The 22,405-nt window shown below is 35.8% G+C and overlaps 1 protein-coding gene across 4 annotated transcripts in view; it reads left to right on the top strand.

The window, feature by feature from the left end:
- Nucleotides 1-282: 282 nt before the first annotated feature.
- Nucleotides 283-22,405, top strand: part of Hsf2 (heat shock transcription factor 2) — a 35,831-nt gene continuing 13,708 nt past the window's right edge. For all 4 annotated transcript variants that reach the window (XM_076859780.2, XM_076859778.2, XM_076859779.2 and 1 more), the window contains exons 1-5: nucleotides 283-468; nucleotides 10,219-10,327; nucleotides 10,482-10,609; nucleotides 11,569-11,693; nucleotides 13,542-13,617. In XM_076859780.2, coding sequence (XP_076715895.1) covers nucleotides 376-468; nucleotides 10,219-10,327; nucleotides 10,482-10,609; nucleotides 11,569-11,693; nucleotides 13,542-13,617 — 531 coding nt within the window. In that variant the 5' untranslated portion in view covers nucleotides 283-375. The remainder of the gene's footprint in view (nucleotides 469-10,218; nucleotides 10,328-10,481; nucleotides 10,610-11,568; nucleotides 11,694-13,541; nucleotides 13,618-22,405) is intronic.

The following is a 22,405-nucleotide window of genomic DNA, read 5'->3' as shown; positions in this document are numbered from 1 at the left end:
AACCTCCGGTATAAAAGGCAAATGAGAAGGCAGCGCCCCCTTTAACTCCCACCCATCGCGTCGGCAGCATCCAATCACTTTTCTCTGTGGCGCCGGGGTCTAGGACTGGCTCTGCGGAGGACCGGCGCGAGACCAGCGCGCATGGGCGGAGCACAGAGATTTGTCTGTCACGTGCGGTCCCCGGGCCTCCCAGCCTAGCTGAGCGCCCGGCGGGGCTGGGTGGGGGGCGGGGCCGGAGAGCTGCTGCGCCTGCGTGGTGGGCGTTCTCGGGGAGCAGCTGCTGCCGCCGCCGCCGACGCCTCCGCCAGCACCACCACCACCACCACCGCTGCTGCGTTCGGGTGTAGAATTCGGAATTCCTGCGTCTGGTTAACAATGAAGCAGAGTTCCAACGTGCCGGCTTTCCTCAGCAAGCTGTGGACGCTTGTGGAGGAAACCCACACCAACGAGTTCATCACCTGGAGCCAGGTATGGTCCGGGCACCGCGGCCTCCGAACCGCCTCCTCCCGCTCCCTCCCGCGGGGTTGTCCCTCGCGGCCTGCTGCTCGACGCTCCCTGCTAGGCGCGCGGCGGCTGTGCGGCACCGCGCGGCCTTTGCACGCAGCCTCTAGAGGACCCCTGGTATTGTTCACGAGGGAAGCTGGGGCCCGGCCGCACCGCTCGCCGCGGGCCGCGGTGGGGGAGGGGCGGCCCGTAACGGTCCGGCCGGGTCGCGTTCCGAACCGGCCCCGCGCAGCCTAGGCAGACGAGGTACCTAGGGCGCGGGAGCCACGTTATTGCACACTCATCCTCCATCCGGCTCGGGTAGGGATCGGAACCTGGAGATCCAGGCCGGGCTCTTGGGCGCGGGGTTAGCTGGGGAAATCTGTACCCTAGCGACCTGACCACACGCACACACCCCTCGCTTTGCATCTGGGATCTTTTATGAGGAGAGCTGTCGGGGGAGTAGGTAGATGTTCAAACGCAGACTATTGCTTATCAATGGCTTTTTCAAATATTAAATAGAAAATGGCAAAGTATTCTTTGGAATCGGGCCATTTGTGTAATCGGGTATTTTATAATTATGATAATGAAAGTGCTAATAGACCGTGTTCAGTAACTTGATGAGGAGCTAAGGATGAATTACTAAATTTCCCCAAACAGTTGCCCACAGAATGGTATATGGGTGCCTACATTATTTGATCATGACTCTGCTTCCAAACAAGGATAACCCCACTCAAGCCTCTTATCCTGTCTGGTCTAAGTTTCTCTGTGCATAAGATGGATGGATGGGTTGCCTCCATGACCTGAGACCCTTTCTAGTTCCAAACACAAAGATTCTAGACAGAATGATTATTAACATCGACACTACATTTACTTTAGTAGACACTTGGATTATTGGAATCAATTTATGAGGCATTTTGGGTTTTTCTTAACTGTAGATGATAACTTAGTTGGGAATATTTTCATGTATGGAGTTTTTGAGAACAAGTCAAAACTACCAGCATAATGCCTGACACCTGTTACATGCTAAATAAATGTTGTCTCCTTTTCTGTTTCTTTCCTTTTTATTAATAGTTTTCAATTTTATTTTTAATAGTGTACCATATCAAGCATATGAGATTTTGACTATTCTTAGTGTCATTTATTCATTTTTAAACTTTCTAGTGTTTAATTTTCTTGTGTTGTCAACTGGATTTTTTTAAAACCCTTCTGGGTGAAGCTGTGCGTATTAAGCATTTGATGAATTCTGTACAGTTGTGCAAGGAAAGGTGAAAATAAGAAAGCCAGCCACTAGGATGTACTTAAAATAAACAGATGTCTCATGCTTTTCATCAGTCAGAAGGATTAAAAGTTGACAAGGATGGATCAGCACAGACTGTTACTCATCTATGTATTCATGTTAGAAATTGGATGAGGTCCTCTTTCTGCGTGAGCGGACTTTATCATACCTTTTTGACTTGGAAAAGCCTTGTTTGTACTACTTAGAAATGGTACCTAAATATATTGGTAATTGGTTTTAATAAAAGGTTATTATTATGTTAGTGGCAAGTCCAATAAATTCTCATAAGCCCAGTATATTAATAACAGTCTTATTTTCTCTGCAGTATCAAATGCAGAGTTTCATACTCATCCACAAATACTTAGTTTTATGAATTTTAAGGCAAAGAAATAAGACAGTAATTTTTTATTCCATTATTATTAAGTCTTAGCTTTTTTTTTTTTTTTTTTCTTTCTGCACAGGGGATTGAACCCACCAGCATTTAATTGCTAAGCCATATCCCCAGCCCTTTTTATTTTTTATTTTGAGACTGGGTCTCAAAAGTTGCTGAAGCTGGCTTTGAATTTGCAGCCCTCCTCCCTCAACCTCCTGAGTCACTGGGATTACAGGCATGCGACACTGTGCCCAGCTTAGTGTATATTTTAACTACTCATTTTTCTAATATACCAGTAGGAAAATGAAAATGAACTCAGGTCTGTGTCTGCGCCAGAGTTACAATAGGTGTTTAGTGTTTGATGAATGAGTGAAATCCCTGTGCTAGTGGTAGAAATGATAAAGAACATTTGAAAAGAATTTTAGAGATCATCTAGTTTAACTCCATCTCACCCACCATAATTGAGGATTCTAGGCTTAGACAGGTTGGATTACTTAGCTATAGTTACACAGCTAGTCAAGATTGGAGATCAGCCTCTTAACATAGATTTCTGATCCCCGAGGTCAATCTTCTAACATAGATTTCTGAGCTCCACCAACTGCACTAAAGTTAATATAGAGATTAGCACCATATTTAATTTTTATTTTATTTTTTTGGTACCGAGTATTGAACCCAGAAGCACTCAACTGCTGAACCACATCCCCAGTCCTATTTTGTATTTTATTTAGAGACAAGGTCTCACTGAGTTGCCTAGTGGCTCACTGTTGCTGAGGCTGGCTTTGAACTCAAGATCCTCCTCCCTCAGCCTCCTGAGCCGCTGGGATTATAGGTGTGCTCCACCATGCCTGGTTCCATGTTTAATTTTATAGGAAAATGATGTCCATGGGGCTGGGGATGTGGCTCAAGCGGTAGCGCGCTCACCTGGCATGTGTGCGTCCCGGGTTTGATCCTTAGCACCACATACAAACAAAGATGTTGTGTCCGCTGATAACTAAAAAATAAATATTAAAATTCTCTCTCTCCCCTCTCTCTCTGTTTAAAAAAAAAAAAGATATCCTTCACAAGTTAGTGGATAAATCTGGATAAATGTTATCTAGTACTAACCTAGTAGCTTAGTGCACCTGCCTATCTTCAATCTTGCTGTCACACATATTTTCTAAAAACAGTGCTGACACGGAAAGGTAAAACTTTTAAACAGTGATGTTAGATGAAAAACCAAAATAAGTTACCCGCATCTTTTAAAAGCTGCTATTTATAGTTGTTTCTGTTTTATTTATTTATTTTCCCATACTTGTGCTGCACTTCTGTTGAGGTAATTTAGCATTTATAGTATCTGATTGAAAATCGTATTAAGGCCTTTTAGAAGAAGCAGATGTTTTGGGAACCAAGCAATCTTTTAGGCATTTTTCCCCCAGTGGCGGAAAATAATCTCTAACTTGAGTGTAAGGCAAGGACAGAAAACTCACCAGCTGCAGTTTGGAAAGTTTGGCTTAACGGTTCTAAAGACTTACGTAACTTTAGTTTTTCTTGAAATTTGACAAAATTAAGTGAAATAATCCTTTATTCATTAAACAGAAATAATATTGTGAATGATCAAAATTATACTAAATTTGTTACTGACTCAAAAATTTTAATAGGTCTTTAGATCCAAGGTCTTTAAGAAAAACACACTATACATATTTCAGTTTTTCCTTTATTCTCTCCCCAAACAAAAAGTTGTCTTTTTTAAAAAAAAAAACATTTCCCTTAACTTCAAAACTTCGTATAATAGTTCTTTGTTTTGGTAAACAATTTATTTCCACAGTCAAGGAAACAGATAGTATTTTCAGACAACCTAAAGCATGTTTTTAAATGTAATATATCCTAAAGAGAAGGGCACATGTTTAGTTAGGAAGAAACTGGGGAAACCTGATATTCAGAGACAAGAGGTTGTGGACGTTAAATGAAAGTTCTTGTCATTGATAGTGAAGAACAGCTTTTACTGCTATTGAATGTTGATAATTATTATAAAGTAGTATAAAAGAAGGAAATTACTGTAAGGTCAGTGTTCTTACCTTTGTCTCTGTTTCTCAAATTGCTTGAGAAGGATGCACGATTTCACTAGAGACCTCATACCCATTTGTTCCACTTTTTTGTGCCTTTTGGCAATTCTCTAGCATTCTCAAATCAGCACAGATGAATAAAGAAATAGGAGGTGGAGGGAGCAAACCAGAAAACTAGTGTTTTCTAGTTGTTTTGAAGGAATTTGAATATCCCGGCAACCATTGCATTATTTTGATATTCTAGAGTGAAACACAAACATGGCAAAGTAAGGGTAAAATCCAAGTTAGATGGGCCTGCAAAAAAGTTGGAAGACTCATTTGCAAATTATTTTTATTTGTATATGTAAAAGAGGAGTTAAAGACTTAAGAAATAATTGGTGAACATTGAAAAATTACAGACTTGTTAAAGTTGCACATTTATATTCTGGAAATTGTTTTCAGTGAGCCTAAAGTATTAGATTATTTGTAAGAACATTTTGAGCATTCTACACTAAGAGTGCCAAAAGTTTAATTTAGGCAGTAGCAATGGCTACTGACTACTTTTGGAATGTGTGCCGACATTTATGGGTAAGGATGGAGGAGCAGGTACCAATCTCTTGTCCCACTCAGTAATGGCTTTCTGACCCTTGTAAAATGTTTAGGGAGAAGGGAGAATTCACTTTTGAATTGCTTGAGCCTCATGGGTTTATGGCAATAAGGTTGAATTTTTGTACTCAAAGATGTAATTTATTAATTTTAGAGTAGAAACTGAAGGAGTATCGAAGTAGAGACACAGAATGATAGGAGTGAATGAGGGCTTTGTGTGAGGAAGATAATGCAGATTTAAATGAAACTTTCATCTTTATTTGATATTATCCAAGAGTTGAGATTCGACAGATATGATTGAGTTTATTGAACTAAAGATTCATTTAGTAAGTTAATCATAAATATTTGTTGTGGACCTGTTAATGCCCAGTATGCTAGGTACTAGGAATTTTTTCAGTAGTGAACCAAAGTGCTTTTGTTCGTGGAGTTTACATTCTAGTAGAAGGTACTGATAGATAAAATGAGCCAATATGAATAACTAAGCAGTGAAAAGTACCATAAAGGAGAGCAAACAGGTTAACAGTCTGTCAGTTATGATCCAATCAAAAGACAGCATCCACAGAATATTTTCAATAGGGAAAGTTTAATAGAATTACTATTTCATAGGAATTGGAGTCAAGAAAACTCTAAAGAATATAGGAGTAGTTAGTAGGAACAGTCAGTGTTGGTATAGCTATGATAATGCCATAGTAGGGACACTTTCCTCAAGGCTAGGATCCTGGCCTTGTTGGAGAAAGTGTGGCCATATTTCACTGAATGGAAGGGAAGTCATTTGTGTTGGACTGGTGGAACTTACTGGAAATCTGACATTTAGAACTCTGAGCAAGGATTGATAAACTACAGCCCAAATGCCAGTCATCTGTTTTATGAATTTAATTGGAACATAGCCGTGATCAGTCTATTTATATATTGCCTATAGCTGCTTTTTTTGTTACACAGAGAAAATCTTGACCTTATCAACAAGCAAAAAATATTTATTTGGCCCTTTTAAGAAAAATTCAGCCCCCTGTTTTAGAGTAAATTTGTTCTTTGGATTTCCATATCCAAGTGTGAATGTTGGGAGAGGTATTGCTAGGGACATTTCACTGCCCAAGGGTAAGAGGGAGTGACAGGGAAAGTTGCTGTCCTTTGTTTGCTTCCTATCATCTTGCATTACAAGAGCTAGGTGCTTGGAGAACCTGTTTGCAGATTCTCTCAAATATCCTCTACCACAAAAGAGTTAATTGTGGCAATTAGAATTTAAGGGACCCTGTTCCATGTTTGCAGAAGATACAAAAAATAACATGTTTGGAGCAGTATATTGATAATTGGCACATAAGCTGAGTGAAATTTGTGGATATTCGGAAGGGTGAGAAGGAAAGCTGTATTAAAGAGATGGCATTTGAGCACAGACCTAAATGATTAGAAAGGGCAGGTCACAGAAAGGGGGAATAGCAAATATAAAGTCCTTCAATATGGAATGTTTAAGAAGGCCCATGTTGTTGATATATCTTTTAGAGACTAGGAGAGAGGGATCAGAAAAGTAGAAGCAGATGGCCTAGGGCCATAAGGTTGTAATGGGGATATTGGATGTTAGGCAGCTAGTTAGAAGACTGAGAGTTTTCCAGTGTGGTATTGAAAAAGGTGGCTGAAACTAGGCTAGTTGTATTTATAGTGGTCTGAGAAGAGGTCAAATTTGATTTCCACTTTGAAGGTAGAGCTTCAAGACTTGCTAGTAAATTGTCTGTAGAGAAGGAACAAAGAATTAACAATGATTCAGATTTGGCCTGAACAGAAATGTTGGTTGAGGTTACTGTTTTTAAATTTGAGATTAAAAATGAATCATTGAGGCTGAGTGCCATGGTGCACACCTGTCCAGTAGCCTGGGAGGCTGAAGCAGGACCATCACAAGTTCAAAGCCAGCCTCAGCAAAAGCAAGGCACTAAATAACTCAGTAATACCCTGACGCTAATAAAATATAAAGTAGGGCTGGGGATATGGCTTAGTGGTCAGATGAGTTCTCTGAGTTCAATCACTGGTCATAGTAGTTCCCTCCTCCCCTTTCCCCTCCCCCCAAAAAAGGTGAGAGAAATGCAGTGCAGGAAGAACAGGAAATTTCTGAACAGCTTGATGGATTTCCCTACCCTGAGATATCCAAGTGGAAATGTTGGGTATGAGTTATTGGGTATGAGTTTGGCTTTCAGGGCAGAGTTTGGCGCTTGTGAGAGGCAAAGTCATGGGGCTGAATGAAATCTGGGAAAACTGATGAAGCAACTGGAACTGAAAGATTGGTTATTCAGCATCCAGAGGATGTAAAGTCAAGAACAAGCCAGCAAAGGAGTCTGAGAACAAACAGTGGAAAAAGAGGAATATCAGGGAGTAAGGTCATAGAAGTTAATGAAAGAAGATGGTTTAGGAAGATGAATGATCAACTGTGTCACATGCTGTTACTGATATTTTTATATCAGGTGTCTGTAAGGTATGTCTATATATGAATTAATTGCTTGGAATTAGAACATGAATATTTTAAGATAGTGCATGTTGTTTCTCAAAGAGATCAGATCTATTTACTCTCCAATTATTAGCTGTGCTTGAATTTCTCAGTTAATTTGCTTCCTCAAACTGTATATTATCATTCTTAATTTTTAACAATTAATGGATATTGTGGGGGCTGCCATGTCATGTGACCAGAGTTTTCCTCTCCTGATTGGTTGAGGCCCTGTCAGTCACTTTCAGTGATCTGACCAGTTTCAAGTGACTGTAGATTGTGGCCCCTATCTTGAGAGTAGTAAAAATGCCGCCAAGTGTGTCTTCATGCTTGGGCATGCCTTCCTACATCCTCAGGGATCTAGTTACCTTACCTGTCCTTGTAACCCTGGCCCTCTTGACCTTTTTTGGATGGAAATTTCAAAGAACCAGAGTCCCCCCCAATAAAAGACCTCTCCGGAACGTGCTAGCTCCCTCTTGCCAGCCTCTTGTGACATTCCTAGCTCTCCCATTTGAGGAGCTTGAGGCTGAGGGCAGAGGAGCTTTAATTCCTGGGGCTTGAATTTAAAGGTAAATTGTGTGTCTGTGTTTTATTTGGTACCTTAGGAAATTCACTGGAGCGTCCTCTAGTTTAGCTGCCCGAGCTGGCTGCGGGCAGTAGGATATAAAATGTTTTCTCAGTGAGATTTTTATATTTCCCCAATTACTAGTAAGTTCTAAAATCTTTTCATGTTCAGTTAGCCATATGTTTTCTGTGACATGTTTGTTTTGTACATTTTTCTATTTGTCTTTACTTTTATTATTTGCAGGAATTCCTTATACTTTATATTCATGTTTTGGTTATATGTGTTGCCTTCATTTTCTCCCAGTTTGTGGCTTATGTACCTTTTCTTATGAGTATCGCTCCTTAATTTTAGTATAGTTTATCAATTTTTTGTGGTTCATGCTTTTTCTTTCTTTTTTGGGTGTGAGTACCAGGAATCTAACTCAGGTACTGAACCACACCCCCAGCCCTAATTTGTATTTTTTATTTAGAGAAATTGAGTTGCTTAGTGCCTAACTTTTGCTGAGGCTGGCTTCGAACTCGTGATCCTCCTGTCTTAGCCTCCTGAGCTACTGGGATTACAGGTGTGTACCACCGCGCCTGGCTTTTTGTTTCTTTTTACAAATAAACTTTTAAGTATCTTGTAATAGCACCGCTTCATCTTTACTTTAAAAATCTTTTTTTTTTTTTAAATTAAGAGAGAATTTGACGTATTGGTTAATTTAGGGAGAATTAATAGCTTTAAAACACATTTGTCCTCTTTATTTTAATATTAAAGGTTCTGTGTATGTATATACTTGTGTGTATTTTAGGTCTTCTATGTTTTTAAAACTTTTTTAGATTCTTAACATTGTTCTATTGTTACTGGTATATTTTTGTTCTGTTGCAGTTGCAGGTTGTTTTAAAGGTTTTGCATTTCACATGAAATACAAAAGTTTTAAAGATTTGCATTTCATGTCTTGAATTCAGGTGGGATTGATTTCTGTGTGTGGTTTGAGGAATCTGGTTTCACTATTTCCTACATATTCAGTTGTCTAGCACCTTTATTGAAAAGCTCAGTATTTGATTTCCAAATCATCGATATTCCAACTTGTTTTTTTAATTGTAGCAAAATGTAAATGGCATAAAACTAACTGTTTTTGCCATTTTTAAGATATACTTTGGTGGCATTAAATGCATTCACATTGTTAGGTAACGTTTATTGCCTTCTACCTTCAGAATGTTTTTCTTCTTTCCACACTAAACTCCATGCCCACAAAATAGTAATGTCCAACTCTTTTTGCCGCTCCTAACCATCACCAATCCACTTTGTTTTTATAAAATTGACTTTTCTAGATATTTCATGTAAGTGGAATTGCATAGTATTTATACTCTTGTGACTATCTTATTTCATTTATCGTAATGTCTTTAAGGTTCATCCATGTTGCAGCATGTGTCACGACTAACTTTTTAAGACTGAATATTTCATTGTATATACTACATTTTGTTTATTCAGCTGTTGGACATTTTGGTTGTTTCTACCTTTTGGCTATTATAAATAATGCTATTGTGAGCTTCAAAGTTTATGCTTCTTTTTCTTACTTTTAAGTACATATCTATAACAGGAATTGCTGGATATTATAGTGATTGTTTTAATTTTTTGAGGAACTACTATACTCTTTCCATAGCAGCCACACTTTTATATTCCATTGGCAATTCACACGAGTTCAAATTTCTCCACATCTTTATCAATACTTATTTTTTGTTTTTTGCTCATGACCATCTTAAATGGCTACGAAGTAGTAGGTATCTCATTGTGGTTTTGATTTTATTTCTAATGATTAGTGATATTGAGTGCCTTTTCATGTGCTTATTGACTATATTTGTAAATGTTCTTTGGAGAAAGGTCTACTACAGTCCTTTGTTTTGTTTTGTTTTAATTAGGTTGTTAGATTTTTGTTGTTGAATTGTAGAGTTTTGTATGTATTGTGGATATTTATTAGATCCTCCTCCCTCAGCCTTCCTACCCTCTGGGATTACAGGCTTGGGCCCCCTCACCTGGCCACTGTTAACTTTCAGTGTTAATGTAGTAAACATATAGCTTAGTTTTGCAGTTGATTTGTAATCAGTGCATCTTAGTATAGTGTCTACTACAGATACTGATAAAATGTGTTTCCTTTTAATTTATCTTATTTATTTTATTGTTATACAAGATAGCAGAAATGGTCTATTTTTCTTATTTAATGGAAATGCTAATGATATAATGCAGTATTTGGTGTCAGGTAGATATCAAAAAATTTAATTGCAGTTTGGCACTTAATGCAATTTGTTGTTGTTGTTGCCATTATCAGGAATAGAATTTTGATTTGAAGGTATCATGGAAGGACTGGTCAGGACAGGTTTGGGATTCTTATATATGAGTGCCCCGGAGAACTTTAACTAATTGACCTTTTCTGGTTTTCTTTAGAATGGCCAAAGTTTTCTGGTCTTGGATGAACAAAGATTTGCAAAAGAAATTCTTCCAAAATACTTCAAGCACAATAACATGGCAAGCTTTGTAAGGCAACTAAATATGTGTAAGTATGGACAGCAGTTTATTTGTTCTGCTAACCAATTACTGATTAAACCATTTTTTTCTCATTAAGATGATAAAGGAAAATTCCACACAAGCATTGTGATTTTTTGACTGTTGTCTAATTCCAGTGTGAGTAAATTTTCAATTTTTTTCAGATGGTTTCCGTAAAGTAGTACATATTGACTCTGGAATAGTAAAGCAGGAAAGAGATGGTCCTGTTGAATTTCAGCATCCTTACTTCAAACAAGGCCAGGATGACTTGTTGGAGAACATTAAAAGGAAGGTGAGTTGTTGTTAACATTATTTAGCTAAAATTTTGACATGTATGGTTGACCAATGAGCAATTTTAGCTATTGTAATGCAGAATGTACAGAAAATACACAGGTGTTCTTTGTTAGAATGAATCAGACCAATAAAACTTTAATTAAATATTCTATCCTCCACCTTTCCCTGTGTTCATCTGTAGTGAGAGCTCATTATTCATTTTCTTGATGAAAGGAAAATGCTTACAACATTCTGATTGAGGATGAAGAGTCATTATTATAATAGGAAGGTTCATTCCTGTGTTGACTGAAAAAAAGTCCTCACTGTAGGACTTTTTTTTTTTTTTTTTAATATTTATTTTTTAGTTATTGGCGGACACAACATCTTTGCTTGTACATGGTGCTGAGAATCGAACCCGGGCCGCACGCATGCCAGGCGAGCGCGCTACCACTTGAGCCACATCCCCAGCCCCTGTAGGACTTTTTTTGTTGTTTACTGATATATATCCATTGTACAGAATAAGTCCTTTGTACATGGTAGGCATTAATTATTACATTTTTGAATGAATATCTTTTACTGAAATAAGATATTTTTACTAAATCCATAAAAGCACTGTAAACCATGAAAGAAAATGACCTGCCATGTAGCCGTTACTGTATAAATTTAATTAAAAGTGGAATGTGGTAATAAAAAGGCTTGAGAAAATTATAGGGAATTTGGCAGAAGGAAAAGAAAAAACCCTAAGATGTTACTGCTCACAGAAACTTAAAGAAATTTTTTTTTTTTTTAAATGATTATTTCTTGCTTTCTCTCTTGATGAGCTGTGAAGTGTATTCTTTTCCTAGAATTCCAACCTGGGCTTTTAGAACAAAATCTCCCTTTGAGTAGATAACAAAAAATTCTTATAATAAGGAAGCTTTGAATTATAATTATGGGTGTGCAGTCTATTTTTGATTTTCTAAATTTGCTTTTTGGAAGGTTTCATCTTCAAAACCAGAAGAAAATAAAATTCGCCAGGAAGATTTAACAAAAATTATAAGTAGTGCTCAGAAGGTTCAAATAAAACAGGAAACAATTGAGTCCAGACTTTCAGAATTAAAAAGGTAAACCATTCTTCCAAATTTAATACTAATGTGTTGGGTATTGGAGTTGTCTGGTGCATTGGTTCTTGTTACTTTTGATTTGTAGTCATATACTTAACTTTAATAATATATTTTAATTGTGATGGTCAGGATCACATATGAACCTAAGAACATCAAAACAATTTGATAAATATTACTGAAGAAACAATAAGTCTTTAGTGTAGGAAATAACATTTCTACTTAGGTGTTCACAAACAAAAGAGGGCACACACAAAAAATCTTATGTATTACTCATCCTTTCTTTTTTTTTTCCCCCTCCTCCTTTAAAATTCTTCCTTGAGTTCTATTAGGAAAAAGTAGGACACAAAAAGTAGGGAATAAAAGAACCCAAGAGATTTGCCCTACTTGATATTTGTTCTGCATAGGTGTGGGAGAATGTTATTTAAACCTTTTTCTTCAAAAAGATGCTTTGTTTTGTTTTACAACATTACTTGATAGGTTTTCCTAACTTACCAAAGTAATAAGTTTATATATATGTAGAGAGAGAGAGAGAGGTATTTTACTACTCTTAATAAGCAGCTGAGATTTTTCCCTTTCATAGTTTCCAAGGGCTTGAGAGTAGTTCCTTGATGTATTCTTCACCCATTTCAGATATGGACTGATTTTCATATTCCTAACTATATTTTAATAGTAACCTTGGGCTTTGGTTCTTTTTTTGAATAAATATAAATTTCTCCATTTTGCATATTTTATTTAATCATTGAGGATGTGTCTGTTGGCTATATTTTGACCTAATTCTTTGAATCTCAGTTTAGCTCTTAAGGAAATAGATCCCCAGATCATCCTTTAAGTGTTAGAGGCAATGATCTCCTCCTTTAGTAGGCAGATAATAGCATCTTTAAAGGTGCGTCTGAAAAAATATAGCAGTTATTCAGTAAGTAAGTATTAAAGAAAATCTCCTTTTCATATACTTCTGTATTTAAATCCACATTTCTTTTTGTAATAATTCAGACTGAGAAAAATAGCTTTTGTGGAGATTAACAAAAGTTGAAAATTATTTAATTAGTAGATTATCTTTTAGATCTTCTCACCATTTTCACTCTGCTAATGACAGTGCAATTTCAATTAAGAAACGGCAAAGGAAAAGAATCTTAGTATTGGGCAAGTTATTGGTTTGACATTGTTGAATATTCCATCTTTTAAAAAAAATAAAACAGTGGTTTGCATATGCTTGTTGGAGACAGTTATCAAAGTAGTTTGAGAATCTCACTTTAGTTTGGCTTTAACAGTTATAGAATTATCTGTGTGACACTGGGCAGGTTCCCACAAATTCTCTGTACCTCAGTGTCCTAATCTTTCAAGACAGTTATTCCTTACTTGGCTGATTTTAGAGAAATTTAAATGCTTAATTGAAACGTTTAGCATAGTGCCTGAAGCACATCAAGTGTTCAGTAAATGTCACTTTTGTTTCCTAAGGTGATTCACAAAGTCTAACTTCATTTAAGTGATGAACATTAAAAAAAGTAATGAACCACATTATCAAAAGGAGTAAATTGCTTGCTACTATATGGATATAGAAGTGTGTTTTAAGTTTTTTTTTTTTTTTTTTTTTTTTTATTTTGCCATGAGTAGCAGATAATACATTTAAGAAGGAATGATTCTGGAGTTGTGTTGAGATAGTTGTTATTCCTGTATTATTGAACCAGCTTTCTGGTCTCATAAAAATACATATCATAGTGAAAACAAACATAGTTAAGTTCTCTAGGTTTGTGTTTTTTAATTCTCTAGTATTCTTAATTAAAGATACTGGGGTTTGGTTTTCTGACTAAATCTTTTTTATTTATTTATTTATTTATTTAATTATAATAGTGAGAATGAGTCCCTTTGGAAGGAGGTGTCTGAATTAAGAGCAAAGCATGCACAGCAGCAACAAGTTATTCGAAAGGTAAGAAGCTCTTTTCCTTGTGACTATCATTTGCATTTGTTTAATGAGTAATGTGTGTAACACAAAAAAACCTCTGTTGAGTAGTTAGTAATTGATCTTAGTTTTTTATGTATTAAGTACACAAAAGTAAAATTTTGAAGACAAGCAAATTAAGCCAAGTGTTATATATCCTTTTTAACAACAGCAGAAACATTTCTCATAGATAATGATGGTTGTTCTGTACTCTCATATAATATCTCATTAGCTTTTACCTGGCATAACAATTTTGAGATACTTTATTCTTGGGAGCTTAATTAATACACTAGCCAATTTCTTAGCACTTTTTATTATTATTATTATTATTATAAAACAGTCTTACTGTGTTTTGTGGGAGATTTCCCCTTACTTTTTACTATAATAGGCATAGTTAATTTTTAAATAATTTGACCCAATTAAGAATTTAAAAGGATTTTTCAGTGGATGCCATTATTAGTTTCTGCATAAAATCATAATATAATGATTACCATAATAAAATAAAATCATTAATATAATGCTGTAAAATGACTCTTAGATTTTATATTGAACTTAAAATGCGTTCTTCTGATTTAATGTTTGCATATCAACTTTCATTTGTTAATAAGAGATGAAATATAAAAATAATTAAGGCAGCTATTTTTTACTTATGAGTAAATGGACTCTAAGCTGCAGGTTTTTTAATGGGAAGATGGGGGAGAGCTTCAGCTTGTTCCTACTTAGAAGGCCCTTGAACTAAAAATAGGTCTGTGACTGACAGGATCTGGGTCTAGTGGAGCAAACTTAGAGCAGAAATAAATAGTAATTGCAGCCTTTGGCCTGTAGTCAAAATAGATTCTTTTTTTTTTTTTTTTTAATCAGTGTGCAAATTAAGGTTGAATATAGGAGAATTCAAATCTAAGTGTTTAGTTTAAATATGTGTTTTAAACATTTTTATTGGGGTCTCTAATGCATACCCCTTTTAAGAATATCTGACTTTAAAAAAGACATGTATTTTAATATGTACTTTAATATTTTTCAGAAAACACAATTTTGATTAAATGTTAACTTAAAATACACCTTCATCTGTAGGGTTTTTTTTTTTTTAAACAAGAATTATTAGTATAATAGTTACATTGCATTTCAGTTTTTCATGAACACTAATATTTTTTCATCAAATTTATATTTAAATATATGTGTATTGGTGAGTGGATTTGCCTAATTCATGATGACAAACACTGATTTTTAATGTGCCCCTGGAATTGGCTCCTAAGTTTGCTATTTAATGTTGGCTTTTGATTAACTTAGTATATATGAGTATATACTAAGTATATAAGTATATTGAAGTACCAGTTATAGGAGTTGTCAAGTACAGAAGTTAAATGATAAAAATGTTAAATGTTGCTGGGCAAAGTGGTGGATGCCTGTAATTCAGCTACACAGGAGGTTGAGGCAAAAAAGTTTGCAGCCCACCTGGGCAACTTAGGGGGAGACCTGTCTCAAAATTTAAAATAAAGAGTACTTTTTTTGTTGTTGTTGTTGTTTTTTTAAGTCTGGTGCCTATCTTTTTCAGAGAAAAAGGATTATACAACATGATGCCAGTGTCAAGAGAACTGAGGAACTGAGATGTAGAAAGAATTTTGGGTAGTGATTTTTATTTATTTATTTATTTATTTTTTGATACCAGAGATTGAGCCCAAGAGGTGCTCAACTACTGAGCCATATCACCAGCCCTTCTTATTTTTAATTTTGAGACAGGGTCGTTTTAAGTTGCTGAGACTAGCTTTGAACTCTGGATCCTTCTGCCTCAGCCTCCCGAGATACTAGGTTATAGGCATGCCACCACCATGCCTGGCTAGTGATTTGTTTTTTTCTGAAATTCAGTCACTGATGTTTTTAAAAACCTGTGATAATATTTTATTTTATGAATTCAAAAAATTGAAGTTGAATTGTTCCATAGATATCTTTAACCTTCAATGTTGCATTTTCACTGGCTGTTAGCATTTTTTTTAATAAACAATTTAGTGTCTTTGTCATAGACTCTAATGCTGTCTTAACTCTTCTGTTAAAATTTTTTAATATTTGTTCATTGAAAAGTTGATATTGATTGTAAAGCATACTACTTTGTAGCCTTTTTTTTGGAGGGTGATGTGCAGTTTTAAAGCTATAGCTTAGGTATTTTTAATTTATAATATTCTATTTTAATTATGTACTTATTTCATAAAGTTTGTAAGTGAGTCTTCTGCAGAATTTAAATAGTTTTTCAAATATTTTTGGCTTTTATTCCTAGCCTCTCTTCGATACACTGCTTTTTGAGTTTATGATCCTTAATTTTTTACCACCTTTAGGTAGAAAGTTGATAATGTAATTTCAAGGCATACCCTGAGTCACTCTTTCTCATGCAGCAGTATCACTTGGAAGGCTTACTAAACACAAGTATTACTGGGCTCCTTCCTCAGAATTTCAGATTCATCAGTTCTGTAATGGGGCTGATCATTTATATGTCTAACCTGTTCCCATGCCAATGCTGCTGGACCGTGGATCACACTTTAAGAAACACTGCTAAAAAATTTGAAAGCTTATTCATGTTTTGATGTGTTTTAAGTTTTTCCTATAAATTTAATCACATGTCAAAGATTAAATCAGCATATCTTGATCGTGAGCAGGGAGCTTTCACAAATGGGTCTCAACAATAATCTTCATAGAACCAGCTTTTTCTGACTTCATAATTTTATGATCTGTTCTGAGAGAACTGGCAATTCCTTTTGCCTCTAATTATATTACGTAGTATGAGGAAAATGTTTTCTGTCAAACACCAGTTTTCTCTTTTGCATAATGTGATCTTGAAATCATTTTAAGTAAAAGATAGGAACTCAAAAAAAAAAAAAAAATCTGCCTGAAAGCTGGTGTGTTTTATTTTTTCCCCTTTTCTATTAGTGTATTATACATAACAGTGGATTTATTATAATGTATTCATATGTGCACACAATAAAACAGTATAATTTGATCAATTTCATTTTCTACTGTCTCCCTCCCCCATCCCTTTCTTCTAGTCTACTAGTCTCCCTTTTTTAAAATTTGTTCTAATTAGTTATGCATGACAGTAGAATGCATTTTAACACATTGTACACAAAAGGAGCACAACTTCTCATTCCTCTGACTACACAGTACAGTCACACCATTAGTGTGATTATACATTACACAGGGTAATAATGTCTGTCTCATTCTACCCTCCTTCCCATCCTCACTGCCCCACCTCTCCCCTCATTCCCCTCTGCACAACCTGTCTGTGCCCACTATGGATCAGCATCTGCTTATCGGAGAAAACATTTATTCTTCGGTTTTTTGGGGATTGCTTATTTTACTTAGCATGATGTTCTCTAGTTCCATCCATTTGCCTGGTTCCATAGTTTAGCTATTGTGAATTGAGCTGCTGTAAAATATGATGTGACTGTGTCAATATAGTATGCTGATTTTAAGTCCTTTGGGTATAGACTGACGAGTGGGATAGCTGGGTCAAGTGGTGGTTCCATTCCAGGTTTTCTGAGGAATCTCCATAATCCTTTCCACACTGATTGCACCAGTTTACTTTGCCAACCAGCAATGTATAAGTGCACCTTTTCCTTGCCAATGCTTTATTATTGCTTATATTCTTGATAATTATCATTCTGACTAGTATTAGAGTAGTTTTGATTTGCGTTTCTCTAATTGCCAGAGATGTGGAACATTTTTTCCTATATTTGTTGATTAGGATTGTATTTCTTCTCTGAAGTGTCTGTTCAGTTCCTTGGCCCATTTATTGATTGGGTTGTTTGTTGGTGTTAAGTTTTTTGAGTTTTTAATATATTCTGGATATTAATGCCGTATCTGAGGTGTACGTGGTAAAGATTTTCTTCCATTCTGTAGGCTGTCTCTTCACATTCTTGGTTGTTTCCTTTGTTGTGAAGAAGCTTTTTAGTTTGAATCCATCCCATTTATCGATTCTTGATTTTATTTCTTGCCTTTTAGAAGTCTTGTTAAGGAAGTCAGTTCCTAAGCTAACATGGTGAAGATTTGGGCCTACTTTTTTTCTTTTAGGCACAAGGTCTCTTTTCTAATGCCTAAGTCTTTGACCCACTTTGAGTTTTATGCAGGGTGAGAGATAGGGGTTTAAATTCATTTTGTTACATGTGAATTTCCAGTTTTCTCAGCACCATTTGTTGAAGAGGCTATCTTTTCTCCAATGAATATTTTTTACTCCTTTGTCTAGTATGAGATATCTATGTATGTGGGTTTGTCTCTGTCTTTTTTTTTCTACCATTGGTCTACGCATCTGTTTTGGTGCCAGTACCCTGCCGTTTTTGTTACTATTGCTCTGTAGTATAGTTTTAAGGTCAAGTATTGTGATGCCTCTTGCTTTACTCTTGCTAAGGTTTGCTTTGGCTATTCTGGGTCTCCTATTTTTGCAAATGAATTTCATCATTGTTTTGTAGTTCTATGAAGAATATCACTGGGTTTTTTTGGGTGTTGATTTTATATCCTGCTACTTTGCTGAATTCATTTATTAGTTCAGGAAGTTTTTTGGTGGAATTTTGGATCTTCAAAATATAGAATCATGTCATCAGCAAATAGTGGTAGTTTGAATTCTATTTCTATTTGTATCCTTTTAATTTCTTTTGTCTTTCTAATTGCTCTGGCTAGAGTTCCAAGAACTATGTTGAATAGAAGTGGTGAAAGAGGACATACATCCCTGCCTTGTTTTTAGAGGGAATGCTTTCAGTTTTCCTCCATTTAGAATGATGTTTTCCTTAAGTTTAGCATAGATAGCTTTTACAATGTTGAGGTATGTTCCTACTATCCCTAGTTTTTCTAGTGTTTTGAACGTGAAAGGGTGCTGTATTTTCTCAAATGTTTTTTTCTGCATCTATTGAGATAATCATGATTCTTGTCTTTAAGTCTGTTGATATGATGTATTATGTTTATTGATTTTCGTATGTTGAACCAACCGTGCATCCTTAGGATGAACCCACTCGATTGTGCTGCACTATCTTTTGAATACAGTTTTGTATGCGATTTTCCAGAATTTATTGAGAATTTCTGCATCTCTAGGAATACTGGTCTGAAGTTTTCTTTCCTTGTTGTATCTGTCTGGTTTTGATATCAGGATGATACTAGTCTCATAGAATGAATTTGGAAGAGTTCCTCTACTTTTCTGTTTCATGGCATAATTTGAGAAGTATTGGTATTCTTCTTTAAAGGTCTCATAGAACTCTGATAAGAATCCATCTGGTCCTGGGTTTTTCTTGGTTGATAGGCTTTTGATGGTGTCTTCTATTTCATTGCTTGAAATTGATCTGTTTAAATTGTGTGTGTCCTCCTGGTTCAGTTTGGGTAGATTATATGTCTCTAGAAATTTGTCGATGTCTTTAAGATTTTCTATTTTGTTGGAGTATAAATTTTCAAAATAGTTTCTAATTATGTTCTGTATTTCAATGGTGTCCATCGTGATATTTCCTTTTTCTTCATGAATTTTAGTAATTTGAGTTTTCTCTCCTTTGTTAGTGTGACTAGGGTGTATCAATTCTATTTATTGTTTTAAAAGGACCAACTTTTCATTTTGTCAATTTTTTGAATTATTTCTTTTGTTTTAATTTCATTGTTTCAGTTCTGATTTTAATTTTTTCCTGTCTTCTATTATTTCCTGTTGATTTTTTAATTTTTCTTTTTCTAGGGCTTTGAGATGTTATGTTAGGTCATTTATTCATTTCTATTCTTTTAATGAAAGAGCTCAGTGCAGTGAACTTTCCTCTTAGCACTGCCTTCCTAGTATCCAGAGATTTTGATATGTTGTATCTGTATTCTCATTTACCTCTAAGTATTTTTTTTTATTTCATCACTGATTTCTTCTTCTATTTGTCATTCAATAGCATATTGATGTCTCTAGGCATATGAGTAGCATCATTGATTTTTAATTTCATTTCATTATATTCTGATAGAATCCAGTGTAGTGTAGTGTCTGGTTTTGGGGTTGGTTTTTTTTTTTTTGTATTTGCTGAGAGTTGCTTTGTGGTATAACATATGGTCTGTTTTAGGTCATGTTCTGCTGAGAAGAGGGTTTAGTCACTAGATGATGGATGAAATACTCTCTATATGTCCGTTAAGTCTAAATCATTGATTATGTTATTTAGTTCTATAGTTTCTTGGTTTAGTTTTTATTTGGAAGATCTATCCAGTAGTGAGAGAGGTGTGTTAAAGTCACCAGAATATTGTTTTGTGGACTATTTGACACTAGAAATTGAGAAGGGTCCTTTGTTTTATGTATGTAGTTGCTCCATTGTTTGAGGCCTAAATATTTATAATTGTTGTGTCCTTTGTATGATTCCCTTAAGTAGTATGAAATGTCCTTTCTTTATCCCTTCTGACTAACTTTGGTTTAGTTCAGTCTCTCTGACGTAAGGATGGAAGTCTCTTCTTTTTTCAAGGAGGTGAGTCTCTTACAGACAGCATACTGTTTTTTTGTTGGTGGTTTTTCTTTTTGTTTTTTAATTCAATCTGCCAGTCTGTGTTTTGGTTGATGAGTTTAGGCCATTAATATTCAGGGTTATTATTGATATGTAATAATATTATTGATATTACTGATATGAATAGTATTCCCAGTCATTTTCAATTAATTTTTGTTTTTAACCTGACTTAGTTTTTCCTTTGATTAACCTTTTCTTTAGTGTAGCTCCTCCCTTTGCTGGTTTTCATTGTTTTTCTCCATTTCCTCCTCATGGAATAGTTTGCTGAGAATGTTCTATAGTTCAGCTTTCTAGTTGTGAATTCTTTTAACTGTTGTTTATCATAGAAGGTTTTTATTTCATCTTCATCAAAGCTTAATTTTGCTGGATATAAAATTCTCAGTTGGTCATCATTTTCTCATAGAGCTTGATACATGTTATTCCAGCACCTCGGGGTGTTGAGAAATCAGCTGAAATCCGAATTGGTTTCCTCCATATGTAGTTTGATTTTTTTTTTCTTTTGCAACCTTTAAAATTCTATCCTTATTCTGTATGTTAGTCATTCTCATTATAATGTGCCTTGATGTGGGTCTGCTGTAATTTTGTACATCTGGAGTCCTGTAGTTGATTAACCATTTTATTCTTTAGATTTGGGGAAATTTCTGATACTACATCTTTGAAAAGATTGTGTATTCCCTTTGGTTTGTATCTCCATGCCTTCGTCTGTTCTGATAAATCTCAAATTTGGTGTTTTCTTGTTATCCCATATTTCTTGTAAGTTCTCTTCATGGTTTTTTACCATCTTCTCCAAGAGTATATATTTGTCTTTATTGCCTGAGGCTCTGTCAGGTGGTCTAGTCTTTTGGTAATATTTTCTATTGAAATTTTAATTTGGTTTATTATTTCCTTCATTTCAAGAATTTCTGCTTGATTTCCTTTTCAAAATCTCTGCCTTTTTATTGAAGTGATCTTTCACTTCCTATATTTTCTCTCCAATACCATTCTTTATTTTGAAGATCAGCCTAACTTTGTATCTTCTGTACTCCCTCTCTGACATTACTTTTATTGTGTTGTCTATGTATTCTATTGTTAGAACATCTTGGCGCCTTGTTCCCTTGTTTTTTCATGTTGTTTGTGTCTTCCCATCTAGAGCTTTGGATCTGAAGTAGTACAGTTTGTATCCTGTAATCTTATAGTGTCCTTGAAGGCTTCTAATACCTCAAAGTATCTTCAAGGCAGAGACCAGCATTAACAGCTCTCAGTGCAATCAGTATACACCTTTAAACCAAATAACTGCTATTAAGGCACTTACATTTTTGTCACAATAATCAGAAATGATGAGTTCAGTTATTGTGTACAATATAAATAGTAAATTCTCTAAAAACAGTTTACTATTTCTAGTGATGGACAGTGAGGGACAAAAGTAGTGTAAGATGTGATGATTATGAGGGAGAAGGAGAGAAGATAGAGGTAAAAATTTATAGTAAGAGTGAGGGGGAAATAATAGAGATTGGCTATTAGTATGAGAAGTGAGAAAGAATTTAGGGAGACAGGTGAGAGAACAAATATACACCGATTTTTTTTTTTAAAGTAAAAATATAAGAATGTGTAACAGAACTGTAATACACTATTCAGACACTGAATTCCTCAATAAACTGATGCATGAAAAATATTTGGATTCAAAGATGTGAAAGAAGGGAAAAGGCAAACAAAGAAAAGGTTCATTGGAAAATTAAGAGATAGAGTCCTTTGACTTTGAAAAATTTTCTCAGCTTCCCTTCTCCACTGATAGGTGGGGTTGTCTGAAGTTTGATGGCAGCTCCAGTCCTGTGGGTGAGCTGATAGCAAGGTGCTCTCACACCCTCTTCCAGTCTTCCCACCTGTTGTCGCCAGCTTCTTCTGTCCCCAGGACTCACTGAGCTGGAGAGAGAGCCTGGTTTTCTCCAGTTCCTCCAACCTGTACCTTCCCCCAACTTCCCCAGTGTCCTGCTTTCCAGAGGCTTGCTAGACCCAGACTTGCCCACACAAACCCCGCTGCAACCTAAAGGACCTGGGCTTTGACTTTCCCAGGCTCTGCCTTACTGCAGTCCCAAGGTTTCAATGCCATTTCAACTTGGCAGAGAGACCACCAGGGATGTACTCACACAAAGGAGCGACACTGCAAAGAGGCAGCCAGATGGCAGCCATTAGCACACCCAACATAAAGATCTCAGGTACAACTAGACCTGCAGGTACCCCAACAATATATCTCCAGGCCCTGGAGGGTGTCCCAAAATGGCAGCGGCCATGTGTAACAGCTTACGGGTACTGTGACAGTG

The sequence above is a fragment of the Callospermophilus lateralis genome, chromosome 6, assembly GCF_048772815.1.
Source record: "Callospermophilus lateralis isolate mCalLat2 chromosome 6, mCalLat2.hap1, whole genome shotgun sequence".
In the NCBI taxonomy this organism is placed as follows: domain Eukaryota; kingdom Metazoa; phylum Chordata; class Mammalia; order Rodentia; family Sciuridae; genus Callospermophilus; species Callospermophilus lateralis.
This window is presented reverse-complemented; position numbering and strand designations above follow the sequence as displayed.